The sequence below is a fragment of the Dermacentor albipictus genome, chromosome 1, assembly GCF_038994185.2.
Source record: "Dermacentor albipictus isolate Rhodes 1998 colony chromosome 1, USDA_Dalb.pri_finalv2, whole genome shotgun sequence".
NCBI lineage: Eukaryota > Metazoa > Arthropoda > Arachnida > Ixodida > Ixodidae > Dermacentor > Dermacentor albipictus.
This window is the reverse complement of record NC_091821.1, coordinates 413,757,338-413,781,790: the sequence shown is the minus strand read 5'-3', so window position 1 is coordinate 413,781,790 and position 24,453 is coordinate 413,757,338. Positions and strand designations below refer to the sequence as shown.

Here is a 24,453-nt window from a genome sequence, read left to right as displayed (position 1 = left end):
CAGCGGTGGCAGCGAAACCCAGCCAATATGTCAATGGCGTCCGCGCTACTACCGCCCCCGAAGCCTATGGATCCGTCGCACGACCCTTGGATTGCCTGGAAAACTTGGAAAAGTGAGTTTCTGCTGTTTTCCATTGTTACGCAATTGAACAAGCAGCCAAAAGACGTTCAAGCAGCCACGTTGCTAGTTACCATAGGCGAAGAGGCTAGGAAGTCGTACAGTACCTTCAAGTTCGATGAAACGGAAGACAGGAATGACGTTGAAGTTCTGATTAAGAAATTTGAGGATCATTACAAGCCTGCAACGAACTTAACATTCCAAGAATTCCGTTTCGGTTCAAGGAACCAAAAAGAAGGCGAGATGTTTAATGAGTGGCTAACAGAACTGCGTGTGTTAGCGAAGAACTGTGAATTTGGGGACGCATCAGTGATCCCGTGATCTGTTACGTCACGTAGGCTTCACTATATATGTAACTTGCGCAACCGCAATAAAGTTGTTGTTCGCCCAGCTGCTGGCCTGGCTACAAATACCAGAGAGGATCAGGTAAAACTAAATGATTCGTTAGCTGCTGTACAAAATTGGTGCAACATTTGTGGTGTGACGAAGAAGATCGGCAGGCTGAAAAGTCCCGTTGCCATCGCATGGCACGTACCCAGTTCGTTCGCTGGCTGCGCCCTACCTGCTGGTGCTGAGTTTGTCGCTGCTGCTCTACGAGCCGAATAAACCCCCTTTACAATTGGTGGAGGTGCTGGGTACGTGCCACGCGATGGCAACGGGGCTTTTCAGCCTGCCCATCTTCTTCGTCACAATCACCTACTCACGTCTCCGCCAATCTTGCGGCATTTTGATCCCAGCGCACCTACAGAACTTCACACTGACGCCAGTGGAGTCGGCCTTGGTGCCGTGCTCGCACAACGCAAGAACACTAATGCCGATTACGTAGTCACCTATGCCAGTCGTGCCCTCACGAAACCTGAGGCCAATTACTCAGTAACAGAAAAAGAGTGCCTGGCTATCGTATGGGCTCTTCAAAAATTTCGTCCATATGTCTACGGTCGATGCTTTGATGTGGTGACGGATTATCACGCTCTTAGCTGGTTGTCCAACCTAAAAGACCCGTCGGGCCGCCTCGCTTGGTGGGCCCTCCGAATCCAGGAATATGATATCCGTGTCGTTTATCGCTCTGGACGCAAACACGCTGACGCCGATGCCCTCTCGCGCTTTCCCGTGACTTCAGACAGCAGCACTTCTACCGACAGACATGATATCTCACCACTTGACATCCTGGACATGGCATCGAGCAACAAAAAGACCCATGGATCGTCATGGTGTTCGACTTTTTGTCAAATCCTCCGGCAACTTCGGCACCTCGAGCGCTACGCCGACAGGTGCAGCATTTCACAATCCGGGATGGACTTTTATACCGCCGCAACTACCACAATGAGGGCTGCAAATGGCTTTTAGTAGTGCCTCGCCACCTACGACAAGAGTTCTGCTCCGCTTTTCATTCTGACCCACAGTGTGGTCACGATGGAGTGTCAAAAACTTGCACACGGCTTTTCCTACAATATTATTAGCGAGGGATGTACACCTTCGTCCACAAATATTTACGCTCCTGCATTGCCTGCCAGCAATGCCAATGTGTCCCGCATCTCTCCACCGCATCTCTCCAACCACTTCCCTGCCCAGCTCAGCCATTTGACCGTGTCGGCATTGATATCTATGGGCCTCTTCCATCTACTGGCGCGGGCAACCGATGGATTGTTGTCGCCGTAGATCATTTGACACGGTATGCTGAAACCGCCACCTTGCCTGCCGCATCAGCAATAAACATCGCCTCGTTCATTATAAACAACTTCGTTCTCCGCCATGGCACACCATGTGAACTGTTGAGCGATCGGGGCTGCGTATTCCTCTCAGATGTCCTGCAGTCACTCTTATCTGAATGCCAAATTATTCACCGCACTACTACTGCTTATCATCCACAGACCAATGGCTTAACAGAACGATTCAACAGAACTCTTGGTGACATGCTATCAATTTATGTTGCATCTGACCACTCCAACTGGGACCTTGTACTTCCGTTCGTCACTTACGCATATAACACTGCCTCTCAAGCCACCACCGGATTCTCACCATTTTTTCTGCTTTACGGCCGGCCGCCATCCCTCCAGCACCATTGATACAGTTCTCCCGTACCGGCCGGACCCTGCTGAATGCTCACCTGTTTCTACGGTTGCTCAGCACGCCGAGAAATGCCACCAACTGGCCCGTTCGTTGATGTCTGCTCAACAGTGCCGCCAAAAAGAATGCCATGACCTCAATCCTCCCCCTCACCCCTTCCCCGTCGACTCACTCGTGTGGCTTTGGGTCCCGCCTGTTGCTGCTCCTGGCTTTTCGTCCAAGCTCCTCCCGAAGTACCACGGGCCCTACCGCGTAGTTGCACAAACATCACCAATGAACTACGTGGTCGAACCCGTATCGCCATCTTCCGATCTGCGTCGTCGGGGGCGAGAGACTGTGCACATTGACCGGCTGAAGCAGTATTACGATCCGCCCACCTCTTCCTAGGTTGCCAGGATGGCTACTCTTCAATTCCGGGGGGGATTGTGACGAAGAAGATCGGCAGGCTGAAAAGCCCCGTTGCCACCGCGTGGCACGTACCCAGTTCGTTCACTGGCTGCGCCCTACCTGCTGGTGCTGAGTTTGTCGCTGCTGCTCTACGAGCCGAATAAACCCCCCTTACAGGGGGATGAAACTGAATGCATCAAAAACTACCAGTATCTCCTTCACTCACAAGAAAAATGCGCTTCAGTTTACATACACAATAAACAATATATCACTAAGAAAATACGAGGAGGTCACATATCGGGGTCACTCCTACAATGAAATTAGATTGGGAAACTCATATAAATAATATGTATGACAAGGCCCTAGGTAAACTACATTTCTTGAGAAGAAAAGTTAGAAACACACCTCCTAGTGTTAAATGCACACAGAACCCTCTTTAGAGTATGCTGACATTATTTGGGCCCCACACCAGAAGTATTTAACCGAGAAACTAGAACGCATAAAGAACTTAGCATTGAGATTTATATATTCACAATATTCACGTCAAACGAGCATTACAAACCTGCGCGTCAAGGCTAACGTTCAATCACTGGCTCAACGTAGAATGATTTCCAGATTAAAATTTCTATGCTTACTTTATCACGGCTCATATTGAGTACCACAAGCAACATACATTCAAGCGCCATTCAGACTTTCTGCCTGAACCAACCATAATAAATCAATACGACACCATCCCAGCCATAATAACACTCGCAAATACTCTTTATTCCCACACACCATTTCCCATTGGAACATACTACCCTCTAGAGCCGTAAATTGCCCATCTGCCAACGCAATTATTGACAGTATTGAGAATCTGGAATTCGAATGGTGATATTACCTGTATTTCATATGCAGCCTCTGTAGATGCATTCTTATGGTAAACGCTGTTTCGCCTGCTTCCCGGACGGCTCATTTAAACAGTGTATATATTTATTGAGTATGTTCATTTTTGTGTGTGCTAATGCTCTTTGTTTTGGATACACTAGTTTAAGTTTATTCTTTTTTTTGTACTGTATTCCATGTTGTAACCACTCCTGCATGGGCCCGACGATGGCCTGCAGTATTGTAAAATAAATAAATAGATAAGAATGCAAAAACAATATATGTATACATATATACACATATATACATACACACACATACATATATAGATATAACAAATTTCACAGAAGTTTACAATAAACACAAGTTACCATCAGGAAACGTTCTTTTTTTTTAGAAATTATTTTACATACTTGCAAATATATATGTGCATCTATGTTAAAAAACAAAAAAAGAAAAATCTGCATATAGGCTGCTGCTTTCGCGACAGACATCTCGGCACGTAGCCCAGGGCGTCGTCACATCCTTGAATTTTAACAAACGTGAAGACGCCCTTTGCAGCATCCAGTTTACGACACGAAACCCTGCCACGTGGTTCGGGCACAATCACTGCAGTGGAAACCTGGATTCTAGGAATAGTAGTTACTAGTGTGAACGTATAAACAAAATGAGAATATATGACAAGTTCTACGGAACTGTTGGAGCAGTTGACAATACACATCTATAAGAACAAATCCAATATTTTAGTTATGTTTAGAGATAACACATCAACATGTTGGTTAAAATAGTTAAGTAGGGAAGGTAGTGTATGTTTAAGGCATTGGCAGCCATATTTAGTATGTGAAAAAGGGATCTGCCATGGTGCCTGGTGACGATATGAATATGCACTTCTATTTTGTTGTAGAGTTGCCGGGGCTAGGAATGAATCGAGTTTTCCCAGCATAGCATTTCTATAGCTTAGTAATGTTTTGAATTTATATATGTCACGGGCTCTGATTATTCTGTTTTGTTGGAAAAGCTCTTGCGTATGCTCGAAAAAACAAACGTTCGCTATCGCCCGAATTGCTTTCTCATGAAGTATTTCCAGCATTTGAATATTTTGCGCTGTAGTGTTACCCTATATAAGTGAACAGTAACTGAGGTGTGGATGGAGAAGAGCATGATAAATGAGACGCTTAACTTGAAAAGGTAATGCACTTCAATTGCAACTTAACACACCAACAACTTTTCATACCTTTGAGCAAATATGACTAACGTGTTCATTCCAGGACATATGCTCTGTGAGTATTATGCCTAGGGTTTTTATGGATGACGTAATGTTAATTTTATACAGACCCCACACAATATTATCTGGCAATGTAGTAAAACTTCCCAGAGCATGAAAAACAACGCATTTTGTTTTGGTTTCATTGAGGATGAGGCCGTTTGCCTTAGACCATGCTCGAAGTCCATAACAAACGGAGCTTGCTATAGGTGTTATTTCTTTTAAATCTTTACCTGTAAAGAAAACAGAGCAATCATCTGCATACGGACAAATTTACACATATCGCTCACTTGTACAATATCACTAATGTAATACAGGAAAAGTATCAGGCCAAGAATGCTACCTTGGGGCACACCCGCTGTCAAAGATTTTATCTGCGATCTGTTCTCATTAATTTCAGCAAACTGACGTCGGCTTTCTAAATAAGATCAGATAAGTTCAAGTGTTATTCCTCGGAAGCCATATTTTTCCAGCTTTATCAGCAGCAATTTCTGGTTGACCCTATCAAAGGCTTTGCTGAAGTCCAAGTATAACCCTAAAGTCAGGAAATTTTTTTCAGTGTTCTCTAGAATAAGCTTCTTCTGTATACTTAAAGCAGTTTCCGTAGACCGCTTTTTCTTAAACCCGTGTTGACAGTCGGTTAGCAGGCTATGTTTTTGCGAAAAATTATCAATATGAAAGTTAAAAATTTTTTCGAGTCCCTTTGATAGCACAGGAAGTATAGATACTGGCCGATAATTGCCCATATTATTTTTGTCACCTCCTTTGTGAACTATTACTCTCGCTACCTGCATATTACGCAGGAAAACTCCGGTTGACAGGAAAATATTAAAAATGTGCATTACTGCAGTTGCAAGTAAGTCTACGACGCACTTCATTGGCCTAATTTCTAAATCATCGACGTATCGACTATGGCTATTCTTCAAGGATGGAAATGTTGTAATCATCTCAGGGATGCTAGTAGGCTTTAGGAATAAAGATTCTCTTAATGAAGCGGCATGCATTGTATCTTGAATGTCGTGATCTATGCATCCTACTTTAACAAAAAAATTGTTAAAATGGTCTGCAAGTTCTGTACCACCTACAAAAGTGCAATCAATGTTCAACGTATCTGTTTGTGTATCGACTGACTTCCGATTTAGTGCTTCGTTTATTTTCTTCCATACTTTGACACTTCTGCTATTACCTCCATGGAGTTGTTAGTTGAGTTTTCTTCTCGATTAGTTGCAGGTGTGCCTAATACAGTGTTTTCACTTTAACCTCCTTATTTGCCTTTCTTCACTCTTATTTCCACTTGAAAATTTTGAACTTTGAGTGCCTATAACCTATATTAGGAAGTAGCCGCTAGCAACACTTGGGGAAGCAGTGTTCTTTTTTATTTTAAGACATTGTCATTCACTGAATTTTGTGTGTAGTGCACAAAGCATCACATGGCAATAATTTCTTTGTTAAAAGAACTATAAAAGACAGACTGGCAAAGATTACTGCATATTTCATTTGGGATAAGTAAGTTGAAAACCTTGTATTGTTTTAGAATGCTTTTCTTCCCAATTAGATGTTTTACAGGAAAACATTTTGCAGCAGAAAATATGTTCCTGTGTCGTTCTTCCAAAAGACATAGTGAAACTTGTGATCCCACTTAGTGTCTGCAAAACTGAATGAATTGGTTTTATGTGTAAGATTAAATTGCCCAAATTATACGGAATTTTTAATGTTAATTATTAAGCTCAAGGATGTAATTAATGCTTTGAAACATTCGTTCTATGCTTCCATATATGTAAATGTAAGCTTTCACACAGTGAACACGCTAAATTAGAAATATGCCTGCTATCCATGCTTTTTGCGCGTTGAAGGAACTTGCATGCTTTTGCATGTTTAGGAAATTGCCTTTCATTTTGTTTATACGGCATAATTTTCTCACCTATACTAGTAGCTACAGTGTACTGAGGTTGAGTGCCAAGGCAAGGAACCCAGAAGTTTTATGGGAATAACTACCCAAAATTACTGTCGATGGATCTGGCAGTGGGGGCGGTTCAGGAAGTGCACTGAAACTTGGAAATTAATGTTCAGTGTGACCTGCAGCATTCTGGAGTGAGGGTCTGCGCTGGAAGGAAACTATGAAATATGTTAGCAACTAGTCAAACATTGTTTTAACTCCAATGAGTGCTTTTAATGGTGCACAATGGGAAAGGACAACCAGTGACATCGATGCGAGCCTTCCGACTCTAAAGTTTGCTCTATGCATTCCTCTGTGTCGTTTCATCAATGGCAACAGGGCAGGCGCGTACGCTGTAATTTTTTTCGAGGGGGGGGGGGACAACCTTAGGTCTCCTTCCTATGCAAATTAGGGGAAGGGTACCTTTATTATACAAATATGAATAATGCCCACCATTCACCATAAAGACACATAAGGCCTGTGAGATGCACCTCTCCTTTACATGGCAAACAAGGAACCACATCAAATGGACTCACGCTGGAAAGAACTGCAGGAAGAACTCTACCAAGAACAAGTAAACAAGTGAAAATGTAAATTAAAGATTTCTATAGTAGAATACATAGCAACCATGGCACGTGAACCGCACGGGGTTGTGTTGCTTAGCCAGCCAATCACAAAAGCAAACAAAATCATCGTCATGTGGCCTTTTCAACAATGCATCCTACTTGATAGATCCGGAGAGTCTGCTGTTCTTGAAGAGCCTTTTCATCGGCGGAAGCAGTGAGGTGTGCAACAGGCATGGACAAAGTGTATGGAGTCTGAGCATTTCACTCTTCAAAAGTCTGCGGTACAGTTCATTTCACTGCTGAACCCGTTTTACTCATGAAACTTCACTGCCAACTGCACTGAAACTTGAAAACAAATAGTTGCAGCAAAGCAAGCATTTTATAATATTCAGTTCGAAAAGAATTCGACTTTCGCCATTATACTTTAATAAGCGAGGGAAAATGTATAAAATTTTGCGCTAATAATTTTATTTTTGTGGTCACCGCCTTATTTGCCTAACAGGAAAAGTTTGAAGTATGAATTATTTGCAGCCTCGCAGAGGAACAGTGGCTGGCGGTTATGAGGCCGTGGGCGGGGCTTCGCTGCATACTTAAGTTGCATCCGACTATAGTTTCGTTTTTTGAATTACCTCTAGAAGAATGATAGAGAAATATATATTTGCGGAACATATTTGCGGAACAATCACATTTTTTTTTTATCCCTCGTATACTGCTCTACTAAGTGCCAAACTGACTCTTATTGTTATTTGGGAAGTTGTGTAACGATGCGTGGCCACCAGTCCCGTGCAACAGGATAGACCGCAGGACGCTGTGGTTCTGGACATGCTGCACCCACTGTGAAAGGTTAGAAAAAAGCCCACATAAGCACAGCAGAGAAGTGGCAACATTAGGCGGTTTGACTGATAACTGTACAAGCGTCATTCAAGACACACAGAATTGTTCCTCACTTCTGGCGGCGTTTACAGTAACGAACGGCACACGCGTTATCAGCATGATAGCATTGCCTGTTACTTTCCTGTCGGGAATGATAACGCGCATGCCGTTCGTTACTGGAAAGTACCGGGCTCGCCGCGTTAAAGAAAGGAAATGCGGACAAGCAGATGACAATTATCGTTGTGTGGCAAGAGGGTGTAATTATGCTTAAGAGTGTATGCTAGCCACCATACCCTTAATATAAACATATCTTCTCTGTAAAAAAAAAAAAGATTAACACAGCGATTTTCGTCTGGCGACAAAAAAAAAAGAAGAAGAAAGTTGCTTCCAAAGGTTGTGCGCATCTATTAGCGGCGAGAATTAGGAGTGGCGCCCTCTCGCGAGTGACGTCACGGCCAAGACGCCGCTCGCTCCGGCTCGCTCGGCTGCCGCGCGTGCTCGTTCCCTTCGTGTATGCTTGAGGTATGGGTGGCTCGAGCCGTACGTATTGAAGAATACGTCGGCTTCTTTCAGCTGCCATACCTTAACCACAGTTTCCTCTTCAAAGGCGTGTGAGTCGAGAAACTTTGCGGCTTGGATATCGCAAGCTAAGTAGCGTTAAAGGGGTCTACTAGGTTTTGCAATGCATATATGCGCCGTGTCTATCGGTAAATTTTGACTAAAAAAAGAATATCTGCAAATTCAACGTGCGAAGTTGTGTATGATGCTTCGCTAAACACTTAACATTCATTTAGTATTTAGCTATGAGATAAGAAAAATTTGGTAATTGGCGTCAACATGTTATCCGATGTTAGAAAGACACTGCCCAGCGAAGCTGTCATCACGATTCCTATTACTCTGGTGTGTTGTTCTATTCAAATATGGCCATTCATTGTTGCGTAAAAAAATAGTTAGGCGCGCATTTCTTATGAAAAAGTTTGCTGCTACTTTCATCCCCCTCTGAAACAGGCCTCCAAAAAACGAATTGCTCATGGCTGCTAACACGACGGCGCGTCATGTAGAGTATTTACATAGGTAATTCACAAACACCATAGTAGCAATCACCTGAGAGAAAAGTTTCGTTGTTAAGATCGAGAGCCACTCAATTGAAACTGATGAAATGTATCATAGTGGCCCTCAGTAGCCTTTATCGACAATATGGCACACCCCTGATCACGTAACGGTAGCAATCGACTGTCCGTATGGCGAGGCACGCTATGTTCGCGAAACCCATCAGTTCACTACAACTTCGAATTAAAACCATAAAGCATTTTTTTACAGCGCCAACTGGAATGGCTAAAGTATTCTCGAGCTACTACACCGCAGCTTAGATTGCCTACAAAAGGAAAATTCAAGCACCTTCTGTCTCACAATGTCTCGATCCAGCGTTATTTAATTATACAAACGGATAACAATTCGCTTCGTCGGTACATAAATTAAGGCTAAATTAAGTTTGCTCCAATCCAATCGCAAACATTCATAAAGAAAGCACCACAAGCCTTGCATATACTTTCACTTGATTTCTGACCCTCCAGCGGGGGAATTTCGATATCTTGAATATGTCCCATACTACTAGTCATTGACGCTTCGACGTCTTTCTGGCTGCAGCTATGCGGTCCAGCAGGCATGCTTCACTAAAAAAATTGGGCCGAGCAGCCTGTGTCTGTTCGCCAAACAGATTCGTCATGTATATTCCTCAAGCAACAAGCACCAGTAAATTTCTCAAGTGAGTTTGATTTGATTTGATTTATTAATTTCCATTTACACACACACATGTACAGAGGAGTGGTAAATGGAGGTGGATGAGGGAAAAAAGCCGCACAGACGTGGCTTGAGGTAACCTCACCCCCTTAGGTACAATATGGCTGCATGGGGTGACACATCAAGCGCCATATAAATTACATTTATATAGTGGCCATAAAACATTGCAGTTATACAATATACGAAAGAACAGTAAAATATTTCCACAATAACAATGCAAAACACACTGCGGCATTGAAATAAATAAATGATATACACTAGGTAACATAGACAAAAAAAAGAGGAACATAACATACATTATTAATCATTAGCAAACGCGCTCTAAAGAGGCGAGTTGAACGTGTAGCACGGAAAAGGGAATATATATTGGTACATTCCTATTTGTACTCTGTAAATAGCTGTAAGCCTTCATTAACTTTACTTCAAGTTTCCGCCGCTTAAAAAAAATAAACATGTGAAGAACCGCCTAATGTTGACAAGCAGGTAAAGAAGCAAGTGAGGCGTGTAGAATCTAAGCTCCAGTATTAGTTAAGTCCCCGTGCTACTGCCGAGGGTTTCTGTGAGGAAATGCAAAAATTCGATATTATACTATGAACTACTCGTCGTGAGCAAACCTGTTTTAGCGGAATAAAATCAACGTGACTGCTGTAGAAGTCATATATAGCCAGCTTTGTGACATACTTGTTGCACCGCGGCAGGTATGGTATCATAACTGGATTCCTATAGGCTATGCTTTTGTGATTGTCTATCCGCGTATGAAAAACCCGCAATGGGCTGGTCTGCGTCGCTTCGGCTGGCACTGTAGCGTTGCCTTCGAGAGCTGCATTGTTGTCTAAGAACTTAGCTCTTTGAATAAATGTTCGCAAAGGAAGACGTCGTAAAAATATATTTGAGACGACCACCATAAGTATACAAGCAGAGAGAACAAGGGCGAACAAACGAAAACACCGCAGAAAGCGCCCGGACAACGCCCGAACTGTAGCAGACGACAGGCGCGAGTCCGTGCCCTGACGTCACGCGAGCGGCGCTCGCAGCGCCGCTCGTGTTCGTTCTCGGGGCTAATAGCCAAGCCGATCCATGCCTAAAGCTTCCCAAAATGGCCGATTGCATCGTCGAAGTCGTTAATACACTCTAATCGTTCACTTGATTTTTCGCTGCATTGGAAATGCAAGCGGTTAATTTCGCCGAATGAAATGTCTCGACGCTTTTCAGCGCCCGTCTCGTGCTTCTGAAAAGAGCTTGCGGTATTGGCGTGAACAGACAGGCAAGTGGACGTATTTATTCTACAGTTATTGAACAGTTGCTTATCGATGCATCTTGAAGTTAGCCTAGAAGCTGTCGTTAAAAGTTCCGTCTTTCAGTAGACCTTGTGCAGCGTACTCTCAGCTCAATACGAAATTCTTTACTGCGTTCTCGAGTTTTGTTTAACGGTAATGAGAAGGAGTTAGATAATGCACATAGGCAAGGTTTTGTCTGGTCTTGCAGGAGTCCCAGGTGCTTTTTGCGGCGCGTACACTGTCGCAATCGTTACACGTCTGAGGAACCAGACTGGCGGCGCATAGGTAAAGCCGGCTGCCAGTGCAAGCCGCAGTCCCCTACATTGTCGCTATAAAGAGGAAATTTGTGCGTGTACTAAGGGTACGCAACGTTTCTTTGTTCAGTATAATTTGGCGGTGCCTCCAGCAGAGAAAATGTGGATCCCGTACTGCTCCTTCGGTTTGGGCTCGGCAATGCCTCCGCGTGGCGGGCGCGTTTAAGAGGAAGTTTTAGCTCGGGTGTTCCAATCTAAATACATGTAAACGGAGTATTCGTTTTTCTCGGCAACCACTGCACCAAATTTGATGAGGTTTGTTACATTTAAAACAAAAGCTTAGATTCTAGAATTTCTGCTGGGTACACAAAAGATTTAAGCGAAACAATTAAAGCAGAGCGGGGCATGGTGCTTTCAGTGCCCAATTTTTTATACCATGTAGTCTGCGTCAGGCTGATAAAAAGGTCAACAAAGAGTGATACTGCACTAAATCAAGTATCTTGAAATTGGGAGACATACTAGGGATGCTTCTGCAGCAGGCATGATTGGCCAGAGAGGTTAACAATGTACAGCTGCTTGCAGTGACCAAATGCACAGCACCATCAGTTTTGTGCCATGCTATAGTTCTATCAAAACCGCCTAAAATTCTTGCAGCTTTTTAGGAAAGGATTAGTGGCACATAACAGTGTGCCTATTTTTCCTGTTTTTTGAATGTATATTTTGCTCCCACGTAGCTGATGTGACTCAAAGGTTTATAGTCCTGAAAGCTTGTTTGCTTTGTTATGAATGTTACCAAAAACTTACGTGTGCAAGCTTACCCCTGCCCACACTAACGCAGACCCAGTGAGTTTATTTAGTATGGAAAGCTAAAACAATGTAGTGGCTGCACTATTGTTATGAATCTGTTGTAATGATAGATGTTGCTGATTTTATGGAGTGCTTGTTTTCATCACTCAGGATATCGCCCAAAATGCTAGGAGGCAGAAAAAAAAAAAGATGTATATATTGTTCACAAGATATGGTTGAGTAGAGACTGGGTGGTGGCAACCGATTGAGGGAACGAGCTCACCTGCGGATCTTGTGACCACAAGAGGTTCAAGTAGATTTTATCGCATTAAAGTGCAACAAGTGACTAGAAAAAAAAGCCTGGGCATGTCATCAAAAGATACCGTTGGGAACAAAAGTCTATGGATCTACACGCACCATGAAATACCCAAATTTCTTTTCTTACTTCCCATGTTGGCATACACTGGTCCACAGTAAAGTTGCAAAATGGGGCGGGCCCTCCATTTCATTCCTACTTGACAAAGTTGAGATTTCTTAATTCCACTCTTTTTAACTCCCCAGAATGCCAAGAGTTGTACTATTTCTCCAACTTTAAATGAAATTCTTACTATAGTTGTTTACTAGTTGTGCCTTTCAACAAAAAACTTATTTTTGAAGTTCTAACAACATTGCAGATGTTATGCTTCTTTAACAAGAACATATTTGCTTTGTGACCTTTCATTTTTGCAGTGCGTTGCGAGCTGTATAATCTCTCTCATATCTACTCTTCTTGACAGTACATGCATGTTACCTGCGCAAGTGTAATTTATGAATAAATAATGTGATTGCAGAATATATTCAGTAATGTTAATCTATAATGGCATCAATTGGGCAGATGTAGTTGGAATGGAACTGGCACAGTCCTGTAGTGCTAAACCTTCACTAGTATAAGACTGCAAAAACAGGTTTGCCAATTACTCTAAACTAGACTAGGCCAAATTTTTTTACATTTATAAGTTTTTACTGAATACTGGCTCTTTCATTATCTACCTATAGGTCACTATCTCTGCCGTGGTACTTACCAACAAAATGGTATTCTACTTATCGTGAAATTCTGAAGTCCTGGAGACTGTTCCAATGAGGAGCTTTAATTGCACTTAAACACTAACCTTTAGTTGCCAAGAATGATTCTATTTAGCAAGAGCATGCTTGGACTATGACACAAGGATGGAGGCCAAAAAAGTTACTGCCCTTCCACTGCTGTGAAGCGGGGTGCAAGCGAAGCTTGGGATCAGAGGCTCTTTGTAACGCCTCACGGCGAGGGCGGCACGTCAACGTCGACTCCTTTCTTGAATGAGTTCCCGGTGCCATCAATCAAACACTGCCTGTTCTTTGGCCAAACGCACAACACGTGGCCTGCTCCCACTGCCATTCCTTCAATGCAGCCTGCTCTTTGGCAGAACAGACCAAACGCGGCCTCCCCATCTGACTGCTGGGCCTGAACTGGTGTGGGAAACTGCGGGTGCAGGGCGAGCAAACACGCGAACACACCCTTTCCCTCCTCTGGAAGAAGGGGATGCCCGTGATTGGCTCATGCCTTGCGCTGCTTCTACTTACCCACCTTAAAGGCAGCGTTTGATGAACTGACAGTGGCTGAATCGGTTAGCGTGGTGGTCTCGCGATCCGGAGGTCGGTGGTTCGAATCCGCAGCCTGATAAGCAATTTCTATTTTTGCGCAGCTTGGGTTTTTTCGCGCGGTAACACCGACACCAGTGAGGCAGTACAAGCTTCTGGTAAAAAGGTCGCAAATGGTTGCATCTTATGCCCGTTCCTGTTGATGTGGACATTCAGTGTTATTTTTCGCTGTCAGAAGTATCCTTGAAGAAAGGGGGGGGGGGTCAACAAAGTATCAGCACTAAAGAAGCAACGTCAACGCACATGGTAGTTGAAATAAATCGATGATTAAATGTTGATTATGCTGTCATGTACGACGCACAAATTGTTAGATGGATCTGGCGAGCTTCAAGCTCACGTGTCAGCACTCTCATTGGCCTGTTGAGCATGTTGAGCCGACGCCGCTACGACAATGGGACGCTCACCGCTTCTGTTGTAACAGTTCCTCCTGCTCAGGCTGACCTGCCGGCCTCCCGTCATTCTGGAACTTGGCTCCGTGGGTGTGTCACGTACCTTGGACGCGCATGCGTGGTCCCCTTGGCCGAGCCCTGTCAACAATGGTATCGTCGATCTACCGCAGAACGAGGGAGCGCCTACGTGCGGCACCAGCACGAACATCGGATCCGGCGCGCAATATAAAAGCCCGCCACAACTGCTCTGCTGGGCACGACGCCGCTACGACAATGGGACGCTCACCGCTTCTGTTGTTACAGGTTAGTTACCTGTACAATACCAGTGGCTATAAGTGCAATAATCGCTGTCTAATAGCGGTGTCGTGCTTGATTGAGCTCTATGACAGTGTCAAACGCGCACTCTGCTGCTTTGTGCGACTTGTTGCGATTGATGCTGTCTGGGGATGTCGAACTTAATCCTGGACCTGAAGATTCTGTTTTAGACATTGTACGCAGGATAGCAGCAGGCCAAACTGCAATTTTGGTGGAGCTTAAGGGGATAAAAGAGAAGCAGGACGCCACAGACGTTGAGGTGAAATGCCTTAAGGACAGAGTCGCCACTCTCAAGTCCACCCTTAGCCTACGTGAAACCTTTGGGACAGACATACCTGACGGCATCCAGTCATTTTCACGCCAGTTAAAAACCATAGCTTGAAGGTGCGAGGACGCCAAAAACAGATTACGTAGATCAAATTTACTGTTTTTTGGCATCAGCGATGAGTCCGGTGAAGATTGGACGACTTCAGAGCAAAACGTCGTCAAACTCTGCGCTGAAAGGCTGGGGCTTACTTTATCAAGCGACCAGTTTGAACGAGTGCACAGAATTGGTCGATTTGCTCATGACAAATGCAAGCCAATAATCGCTAAGCTGGTCACATTTAAAGACAAACAGAATATTTTGGCTTCTGCAAGGAAGCTAAAAGGCTCCCTCTGATCTGTCCGCGAGGATTTCGCGCCAAGCACTCACTTAGCAAGAAAAAAGCTGTTAGAATATGCAAGAGCACAGGACAAACCCTGCAAACGTTCACTTGACAAGATGCGCATTAACAACAAGGAATACATGTACGATGTTGATAGAGACACCGTCGTATTATGTAACAGATAGCTAAAGAAATCTACGGGGGCGCAGGTACAGTGAACTAGAAGCTATTCAGTGCAACGAGCGGAGGGGGCTGCGCCTTGCGGCGTGTGTCACCCGCGGTGGCACCCGAAGCGGTGGCGCTGCCGTCGACCACTCTTGAAGGCGACAGGTCTGGGCACGCAGTACCATTGCATTTCAGCGGTGTGTTTTGGTGGTGGCTTTTTGCTCTGTGCGGTTGTGCGTCGCAAGCGTTCTCTTGTGAATGCGGCCACTTGCATCAATGAGTGCAAAGCAACGTCTCAACCATTGCTACGCCCCAGGGTGTAGCACAGGATACGCCCGAACTAACAGTGCGAAGAAGCTATCGTTATTCAAGGCGCCTGCAGACCCGGAACGGAGGTGCACGTGGGAGAGAAACCTACATAGAGCCGACAAGCCGCTAACCACAGACTGCGCGGTATGTGAGCTGCATTTTGAGCAACGCTTCATTGTTCGGGACTATGTGCACCGTATAAATGGGGAGGAAGTTCGCATCCCACGCGGTACGCCTACGCTTACTCCGGACGCAGTCCCCACAATTTTGCCAAATCTGCCAGCTTACCTGAGCAAGCAGCCTACTCCCAAGAGGAACGAAAGAAAAAGGAAGGGCGATGACGAAGTCCCACCACGAAAAAAGGCACGAGGGCAGCTTGCAGAGACGACAGAGGTTGACGAACCTACGGGTGCGACGGTTGACAACGAAGTCTGTGTGGCCGCGACTGTCGCTGCGGTGATGAAAATAAAAGTGCCTGGGAAGCGCTGGACGCTACATGAACTTCACGACGCAGACGGAGTATGTTTTACTTCATGTTCCCTCGACTCGCTCTCAGGTGAGGTGAATGTAGAAAAGGCCGTGTTCTTCACTGCAAATAGTGCCGGTGCTATGAACTCGAAGACGTTCGTGCTGGGTAAGCAGGTGGCTGGCGCTTCAAAGCAACAGCTGATTGACCAGATGAAGCTTTGCACAGAAAAACAAGCAGTACCTTCAAGTTCACATGGCAGTGAAGCAGTGGAACACGAGTACAATGTCCAGAGGAGCGACTCAAGGCTTATATATTACATTTCCGGATACGTGGCCAAAAAGTGTGTGCTGCCCACCAAATGCTGTGCGTGTAATGACAGCCTCTTACTTCCAACAGAAGAAGGGCGCCGCTTGCATGCTGCAGAATTTGTGCGCCATAATGATGAAGGAGGTTTACTCTACCCCTCGGTGGAACTGTTCCGCTTTATAACAAGGCTTGAAGACATTTTCACTAATTGCTTTAGTGCACAAAAAGTTCATCGGGAAAGCGTAATGGACATCCTGCATATGATTCATTGCGCCGCTCCCTTGAAGGTGGGATGCAGAGATCATGCAGAAAGCCTGACTCCTCGCATAGTCAGCTTTTATGTCACCACACGGCTCCATTTTTTTATCAAAGGCTTGAATAAAGCACATATGCTGTCAAAAAGAAATGCAGCACAGCACCTGAAGCTAAGCAGACTGACTTAGCCCAATTTCTAAGCTGCTTGTTAAGTGCATAAAGCTCTCGGGATGATTCTTGCGCTATTACAGAGCGCCTGGAATAAAATCGTATGGGACAGAGAAATCGGTTTCGAAGTCGTTCTCCCTTCTTTTTTTCTGCGCGTCAGATTTCGTCTTGTGCAGCGCGTACTTTAAAAATGAAGTGCTTTCTCGTGTAAATATTAAATCAGCCTTAATTTGACGGATATCTGTGCATGTGCACCCTAGCAGACACTGTAAGGTGTCTTTTGCGATCGCGAACATCATGCGAATATTTGGTCCCGCAAATGACAATTGCTTCGCAAAATTTAGTACTCGCAAATTATTCCGGTAGTGCCATCTAGTCCGAGTTGACGACTAAGCGTGAAAAAAGAAATTGCAAGTAAGACACGCCCAAAATCTTACGGCCACCTCAAACACCTCTACGCACATAAAGTACCCCAAAAATAATTGAAAACCCAAGCTGAATTGCGTTAAAACAGCGACTGTACATAACCAAACACGCTTTCTATTTTTGTGTGCCACGTACGCTTCAGAGGGGAACAGGACGAGCTTTCAAGAGCGGTCGATTGCAGCGCCGCCGCTGCAGGTGCCACCGCGCGCGTCAGCGGAGAGGCGCGGTCGTGCCACTGGAAAGTATTCTAGTACACTGTAGCGCAGGTCCCTAAACTTCCCTCTTCTACTGAATCATCTCGTTTGCTCACAATATCGTACACTAACATACGCAGCATACTAAATAAGCGCGATATATTTTGTTCCTTTATAGAAGATAGCAAACCCGACGTTCTAGCTCTAACAGAAACATGGCTACACCACGATGTTTCAGATAGTGAAATTTTTATAGAAAGTGACATATTCAGCATTTATCGGCATGACCACAATGATAAAAAGGGCGGTGGTGTCTTACTTGCAATATATAAAAGGATTTCTTCTTATGAAGTTGACACCTCATCACTTGAGATTATCTGGGCTGCCTGTCAAACCATTTGTGGAAACATATTAGTTGGTGTCTGTTACCGCCCCCTGAAGTGTCCCTTCCATTTGTTGATAAACTACGCGAAAGCATTGTTACTGCCATGCAGAAATGTTCAACTAGTTATGTTTATCTGCTTGGTGATTTCAATTTTCCCCAAATCAATTGGCCATGCTTGTCATCGTCGTGCAAGCACGCAACCGATTTCATTGAATTAACCTTGGACTTAAATCTTTCTCAGGTAATCAATCAACCCACCCGTGACAATAACCTCTTAGATTTGGCACTAACTACCGCACCTGAAACCGTGTGTCCTGTGTTAATTTCTGATGGTTTCAGTGACCATAAGCTGCTTCAGCTGACGCTCCGAATTCCCATGTTATTCACTGGGTTTCAACATAAAAAAATTCGGGATTACAACAAAGCTAACTACATTTCCATCAACAGTGACTCATTCTTTCCTTCTTTTTCCCAACGTTCCGTTAACGAAAACTGGATACTTTACAAAGACAAATATATTCCGTACGTTTCGGCAGCGAACGACAAATCTAAACCATGGTTCAATAAAAAACTTCGAACACTACGTAATAAAAAAAAAAACGTCTGTATCGCAATGCTATAAATCGGGAGAGTCCTCATGGAGCAAGTACAAAAATTTCCTTACTGAGTACACTTCAGCCTTACGCACTTCTAAAGACAAGTACTTCGCTCACGACTTACCTTCTCTCCTGAAGACTAATCCGCAAAAATTTTGGCAACCGTTAATACCCGGTCACACTTCTGATATTTCTCTGCTAGACGACAAACAACAACCTCTTTCAGACGGGGAATGTTCATCACTATTTAATGCATATTTTTCTTTTGTTTTTACGAGGGAAGACCATTCTGATATTCCAGTGGTTCCGGATTACGATTACCCATTTATGGCACCCATAAATATCTCAACTGAAGGCATTGTTAGCCTCATTAACGGTCTTAAAACCACATCTGCTTGTGGTATTGACAATATTAACACTAAGCTATTAAAAAACACAGTATCTACTTCAAGTGTCATCCTATATCATATCTTTAAGCAGTCCTTGTCGTCTGGTGTCTTGCCCGTTGACTGGAAGATTGCGAAGGTTGTCCCCATTTTTAAAACTGGAGATAGACATAGGCCTGAAAACTATCGCCCAATATCGATAACATCTGTGTCATGCAAACTATTTGAACACATAATCGCCTCGCACATTTACACGCACCTAGAAAAAAATAACTTTTTCTTTCAGAAACAGCATGGCTTCAGGAAAGGTCTATCTTGTGAAACACAGTTACTAGAATTTACCACCGATCTACATAGCAGTATGAACAACAGTCAACAAATAGACGCCATTTTCCTGGACTTTTCAAAAGCATTTGATCGCGTTGCCCATTGCTGGCTCATTTCTAAAATATCTCATCTAGGTATCGACTCACTAACCCTTTCTTGGCTTAGAAACTTTTTCTCCTTCTCCTGTCACTGAGGTCACGTCTGGTGTACCACAGGGGAGTGTGTTAGGGCCTCTGCTTTTCCTAATATTTATTAACGACCTACCTTCAAACATTTCCTCCTGCATACGACTGTTCGCCGACGATTGCGTTGTTTACCGACAAATTAATTCTATTAACGATCATACTGCCTTGCAGCATGACCTTCACATTATTACCGACTGGTGTAATATATGGAAAATGTCTCTTAACCCTTACAAATGTAATAATATATCATTCTCACGCAAGTGCACTAGCTCCATATTCACATACACCATAAATAACACGAACCCGTCACGTACCACTACTTACAAATACCTTGTGTAAACCTCACTAGTAACCTTTCTTGGTCTCCGCATATCACTACAATTTGCGCAACTGCATCTAAAACCCTTGGCTTTCTGAGGCGCAACTTGCAAAATTCATCTGCTGACGTGCGTAAATTAGCATACCTGACATTTGTACGCCCGCAATTAGAATTTGCATCAGCTGTATGGTCACCACACCAAGAATATTCAATAACCATGCTGGAACGCATCCAGAACAGAGCTGCCCGACATATAACTCGGAATTTTGATCAAAAGTCAAGTATAACGCAGATCAAGCTCAATATTTCTTTACAGACCCTAGACATCCGCCGGAAGATTGCTTTGCTCTGTCTATTTCACAAATATGTTCATTCCGATAAGCCATGCATATTACCCCTCAAAACCCCCGTCCGTACGTTCTCAAGATTACATAATCATTTTAGCTTCTAGCGCATTTTCGGTAAAACCACTGCTTTCAATTTATCTGCTGTACCTCGTGGCATATCCCACTGGAATGGTCTTCCCGATGATATCGTCACGATAACTGATCGTAAAATATTTCGTGAACGCCTGTGCGTGCTTTTTACATAATCTCCTTCCTTTTATATATCTGCTATGCTTGATCATGCTGTGCTTTGTTTTGTTTTTAGTTCAGCCACTGTACAGTTGTCTTAGGTTTATTTTTGAGTTGTTTCCATTGTACTTAACAGTTCTTTGTTACATTGCCCCCCTTACTCAATACCCGACAGGGCCTGTAAGGTGTTTTCTAAATAAATAAATAAATAAAAAATGTGCAGCGTCGGTAAGATTAGCATTTCCTCTCTTCATGGTGGATCTACACGACGGACGGCGCATCACGTGACTACGCGTCACGGATTTGTGCCGTCCACGCGTCATCCGCGACCCCCACGGACAACAAATGCCGTGCTATTTTTCGCATCCGGATTTTGGGAGTCGAATGCTGCGGATTTAGCCTAGCATGCTCTACAGTCTGGCAACAAGCGCGGCTTTGGGATCTTTCTGAAACAGCTTCATCGCTGCTGACACCATTCGTGTCTGTTCGCGAGCGTGCGATTCGCACAAGAGCGACTGAAATGAACCTGAGTGGATGAGGTAACTTTGTTCTTACATCTCGTGGAGCAGTTCGCCGCGTTGTGGGACATGGCTCTCACCGATTACGCGGACACGAGAGCGTAACAAGACCTCTTTCGATGAAACAAGCACTCGTCATCATCCAATTCGGACAAAACGACAGCCATTGCGGCCAACCGTCGTTTCCTTTCGATTGCCATTTTCATTCAGAGTGAAAAACACGTATGACAAAGTCTTTGTTACACCGATGGCGCCATCTAGAGTGAGTAGAAACAAGCAATCATAATAACTTACGTCCACTGAGATCTGCCCGGGCCGCCACAACATCGTCGAGGCCATGTTCAGCCATACAGCCACTCTAAGCCTACACGCAGAGAATCTGAGTATCTCTTTCGGAAACGGTGCCCACTCATCACGAATAGATTGCTGTCGAAGCTTCTGGGCACAAATATAAACCAAATACAAGCCTCAGTTTGAAAATTACGGGTCACACAGTGGACGATGACGACTTGACAGGTTCGAGGCAGACGGCAGTCGCTTCGGGTGGTGCCGCCATGTTTATTTTTCCGGCGCGGTCGTCTGCTCAGTCCGTCCGTCGTCTGGATGGGCTTCGCAGCCAGACGGGCGGCGGATTAAGCGTCCGCGGCACAGATTTGCACGGAGCCGTCCGGCGTGTGGATACACTATCAGCGTTGACTGCTGCATTGTGGCGTGGTGGAGCACTGCCATTACGAATCCCCTCACAAACTATGAGCTACCAAGCTGCACTAAGACCAGTGCACCAGTTTCAAGGATTACAGCACGCATGCATGCGCACTCAGATGTGCACACATACAAATTCTTGATTACGTCTCTCATTGTACTGTTACACTAAGGTACGTTTTAATACTGGATAAAATTGCTGCTTACTTTGCACATCACATAGCATTAATTATAAAAAATTCAGCATGTGCATATTATAGCCGGCTATAAAAAAAAAAGTTACGGGGCTCCTTCCAACACATCATGCTATGTTTCGCAAGCTGTTCCAACAATTAAATAGATGATTACACAATGGTGGCCGCTTTTCATAAGTTAGCTTCGCTGGAATACATCCGTGTTAGTGGCAAAGCATACGAATTTGGTTTCGTGTCTTGGTGAACTGTGCAAGCTATTTCCGGCCCAAATTTCTTTTTAAAGAGTTGCACGCATTCACCATCATCATCATCCTACCTTAAAGTTCAATGCAGAACGAAGGAGCCTCCCTGCAATTATCATTGCCTTGCACTAGCTGATGCGAACTTGTGCTTTCAAATTTCATCATCTCACCTAGTTTTCTGTCATCCTTGGCGAAACTTCCCTTCCCTTGGCGCCCATTCTGCAACTCTAATGGTTCTCTGGTTATCTACCCTATGCATTACATGGCCTGCCCAGCTTTATTTTTTCCTCTTAATGTCTACTAGAATATCGACCATCCCTATTTGCTCTCTGATCCACACCGCTCTCTTCCTGTCTCTTAACATTTATCATTGCATTGCTCTTTGTACGGTCCTTAACGTGCTCTCGAGATTCTTCGTTAACCTCCAGGCTTATGTGCCATACTGCATGCTTAGAAGAACAATGTATCCAAGTTGACATTTTCAAATTCCCCGATTTTTTTCAGGTTTTCACCAAGTTTCACGTCAAGATGGGCTGACACCATGTCACCTGATGCTGTCACTCTCTGGTAAGCATGGTAAAAAAATAAAAACAATGCAGTTTGAACAGTAAGGAGTAGTGTTTATTTTATTCAAAATAGAAAACTGAAACAAGGGGTTTGTAAAACGCACAGCTACTAAAATATCTTCGAAAGAAACTCGGTGCCCTTTTACTCTGTGAAGGCTGACCAGCGGAGCTGCGTATGTGGGCCCCTTAATGGTGAACTGCACTTCTGCCGCGGGTCAGCCTGGTATTGCACTACCTATGGGATTGGCCCATGTGTGCGGAGTGCTTAAAGCCTGCTTCATCTCCGCTGCAGGTTGGACTGGCATTTCACGACCTTCGGGATCAGCCCACATATGGGGAATGCTTAATGCTTGCTTTACTTCTGCCTCGGGTTGGCATGGTATTGCACTTTTTTCGGGATCGGCCCATCGTATGAAAAATTGTTGGTCTATGCGCGGATGCGATCTGCCAGATCTTAGTAATAGACAGCTTCACTGTAAAAAAAAAGTGGTCTAGCTGACGGCAAATAGTCAAACATTTTAAAATGCGAATAAAAAGAGATGCATACAAAAGCAAATAGAGCTATTTGTATCAACTGATAGCAAGCTCATTGGTATTATGCCCGAACTTTGTCACATATCAGATTCTCCAAGCAACTGGAAAGTCAACCTCAACTGTCCTGAGATACTCTCAGACTGCGCATAATGCTTCAGTGTTGCATTTCACTGCTTTAAGGGGTTTATTTTGGTGTGGATGTGGGTAACCTGCATCTTAGTGTAAGCCAACACTTTGCTTTTTGAGCTCAAGCTCCTTCAAAGAGGCGGCGGCACAGTTCCTTTCCCAGTCATTCCTCAATGCAATGGTCCTTCCTATTCTTGTCCTCGTTCCGCTGCGTGTTCGCCCCATGGACCATTTGAAGCATCCTTTTGGTCAGTTGTACAGTCCGATTTTTCAGAGTCCCTAAGGGCCGCTACAATGTCCAAAAAAAATGAATGCATGTCTTTTACTGCCCTTAAGGGCCCAAATTGCCACAGGCACGTCCAAAAAAGCTCTGGTCTGCCAGTACACTGATTAAGAGTGTCTGAAGAGTGTCTTGCTTCACTCTTGAGCAGCACTTACTGACTGCACAGTAATAACAAGCTCCACCAAAGGGCTAGATTACTTCTGTACTACTCCAAGTGTTCCAAAAAAACTTTTGGAACACGAAGTAGAAAAAAAAATTCTGCTACTAAACTGCTCCAGAATGACAACTTTGTGCTTGAAATCCTAAACTGTCTTGACCACCACCACTGAGGGGTTAATCTTCAACATCACTTACGTACGTAAGATAAAATCTTAAGTAACACTTACTGGTTGTCTAAACATTTTGAAATGGTTTCACGGGTTCTAATTTAACACTTCTTATATGCACTTTTGAAAACATAACAGTGAATAACGATTTTGGTATTAATTTCGGTAACATATTTCGGTATTCTGCAGTTGATTTGGAGGATTATGCGTCATCACTGGTCTGCAATTATGGAAGTTTAGAGATAAAAAAGTGGGGGCAAGAATGCCGACGTTTTACACATTGTCGTTGTACAGAACAAAACCTATGCAACTTGCTATAAAACTTGTTTATATAGTATTTGAAATTACCCTAAGAGAGTATGTAAACAGCTGGGGTTTCATAGTTCTAGGTTCTTATGTTTTCGACTAGCACCTCCCTTTAAATGGCAGTAAAAGGCATGCATTAATTTTTTTTTGGACTGCCTGATTTTCTAAATGTTTTGTTTTTGCAGTCCTCAGGGAACCACCCCTTGCCGCCAAGAAAAAGCACCTTTGACTGTAGCAGTAATCAGTGATTCGCCTAATTGGCAAACAGTTCAGTATGCCAAACAGCCTCGAGACAGCTGTACCTCTGACAGAAGGCACTAATACACAGTGCAATGCACTGTTTCTGCACCCTAGACTGTGGGATTCTCATCCCGT

At 44.1% G+C, this 24,453-nt stretch overlaps 2 protein-coding genes across 5 annotated transcripts in view; one reads left to right on the top strand and one right to left on the bottom strand.

Moving 5' to 3' along the window:
• The window catches only part of LOC135913067 (gastrula zinc finger protein XlCGF57.1-like), a 106,852-nt gene that overhangs the window by 46,261 nt on the left and 36,138 nt on the right, over positions 1–24,453 (bottom strand). The gene's annotated exons all lie outside the window — the stretch shown is intronic.
• LOC139046726 (uncharacterized) overlaps positions 1–24,453 on the top strand; it is a 45,842-nt gene that overhangs the window by 11,704 nt on the left and 9,685 nt on the right. For 2 of the 3 annotated variants that reach the window (XM_070532226.1, XM_070532227.1), the window contains exons 5-6: positions 14,287–14,557; positions 22,442–22,504. In XM_070532226.1, the coding sequence (XP_070388327.1) occupies positions 14,287–14,557; positions 22,442–22,504 (334 nt within the window). The remainder of the gene's footprint in view (positions 1–14,286; positions 14,558–22,441; positions 22,505–24,453) is intronic. The other variant, XM_070532228.1, reaches the window with a different exon arrangement.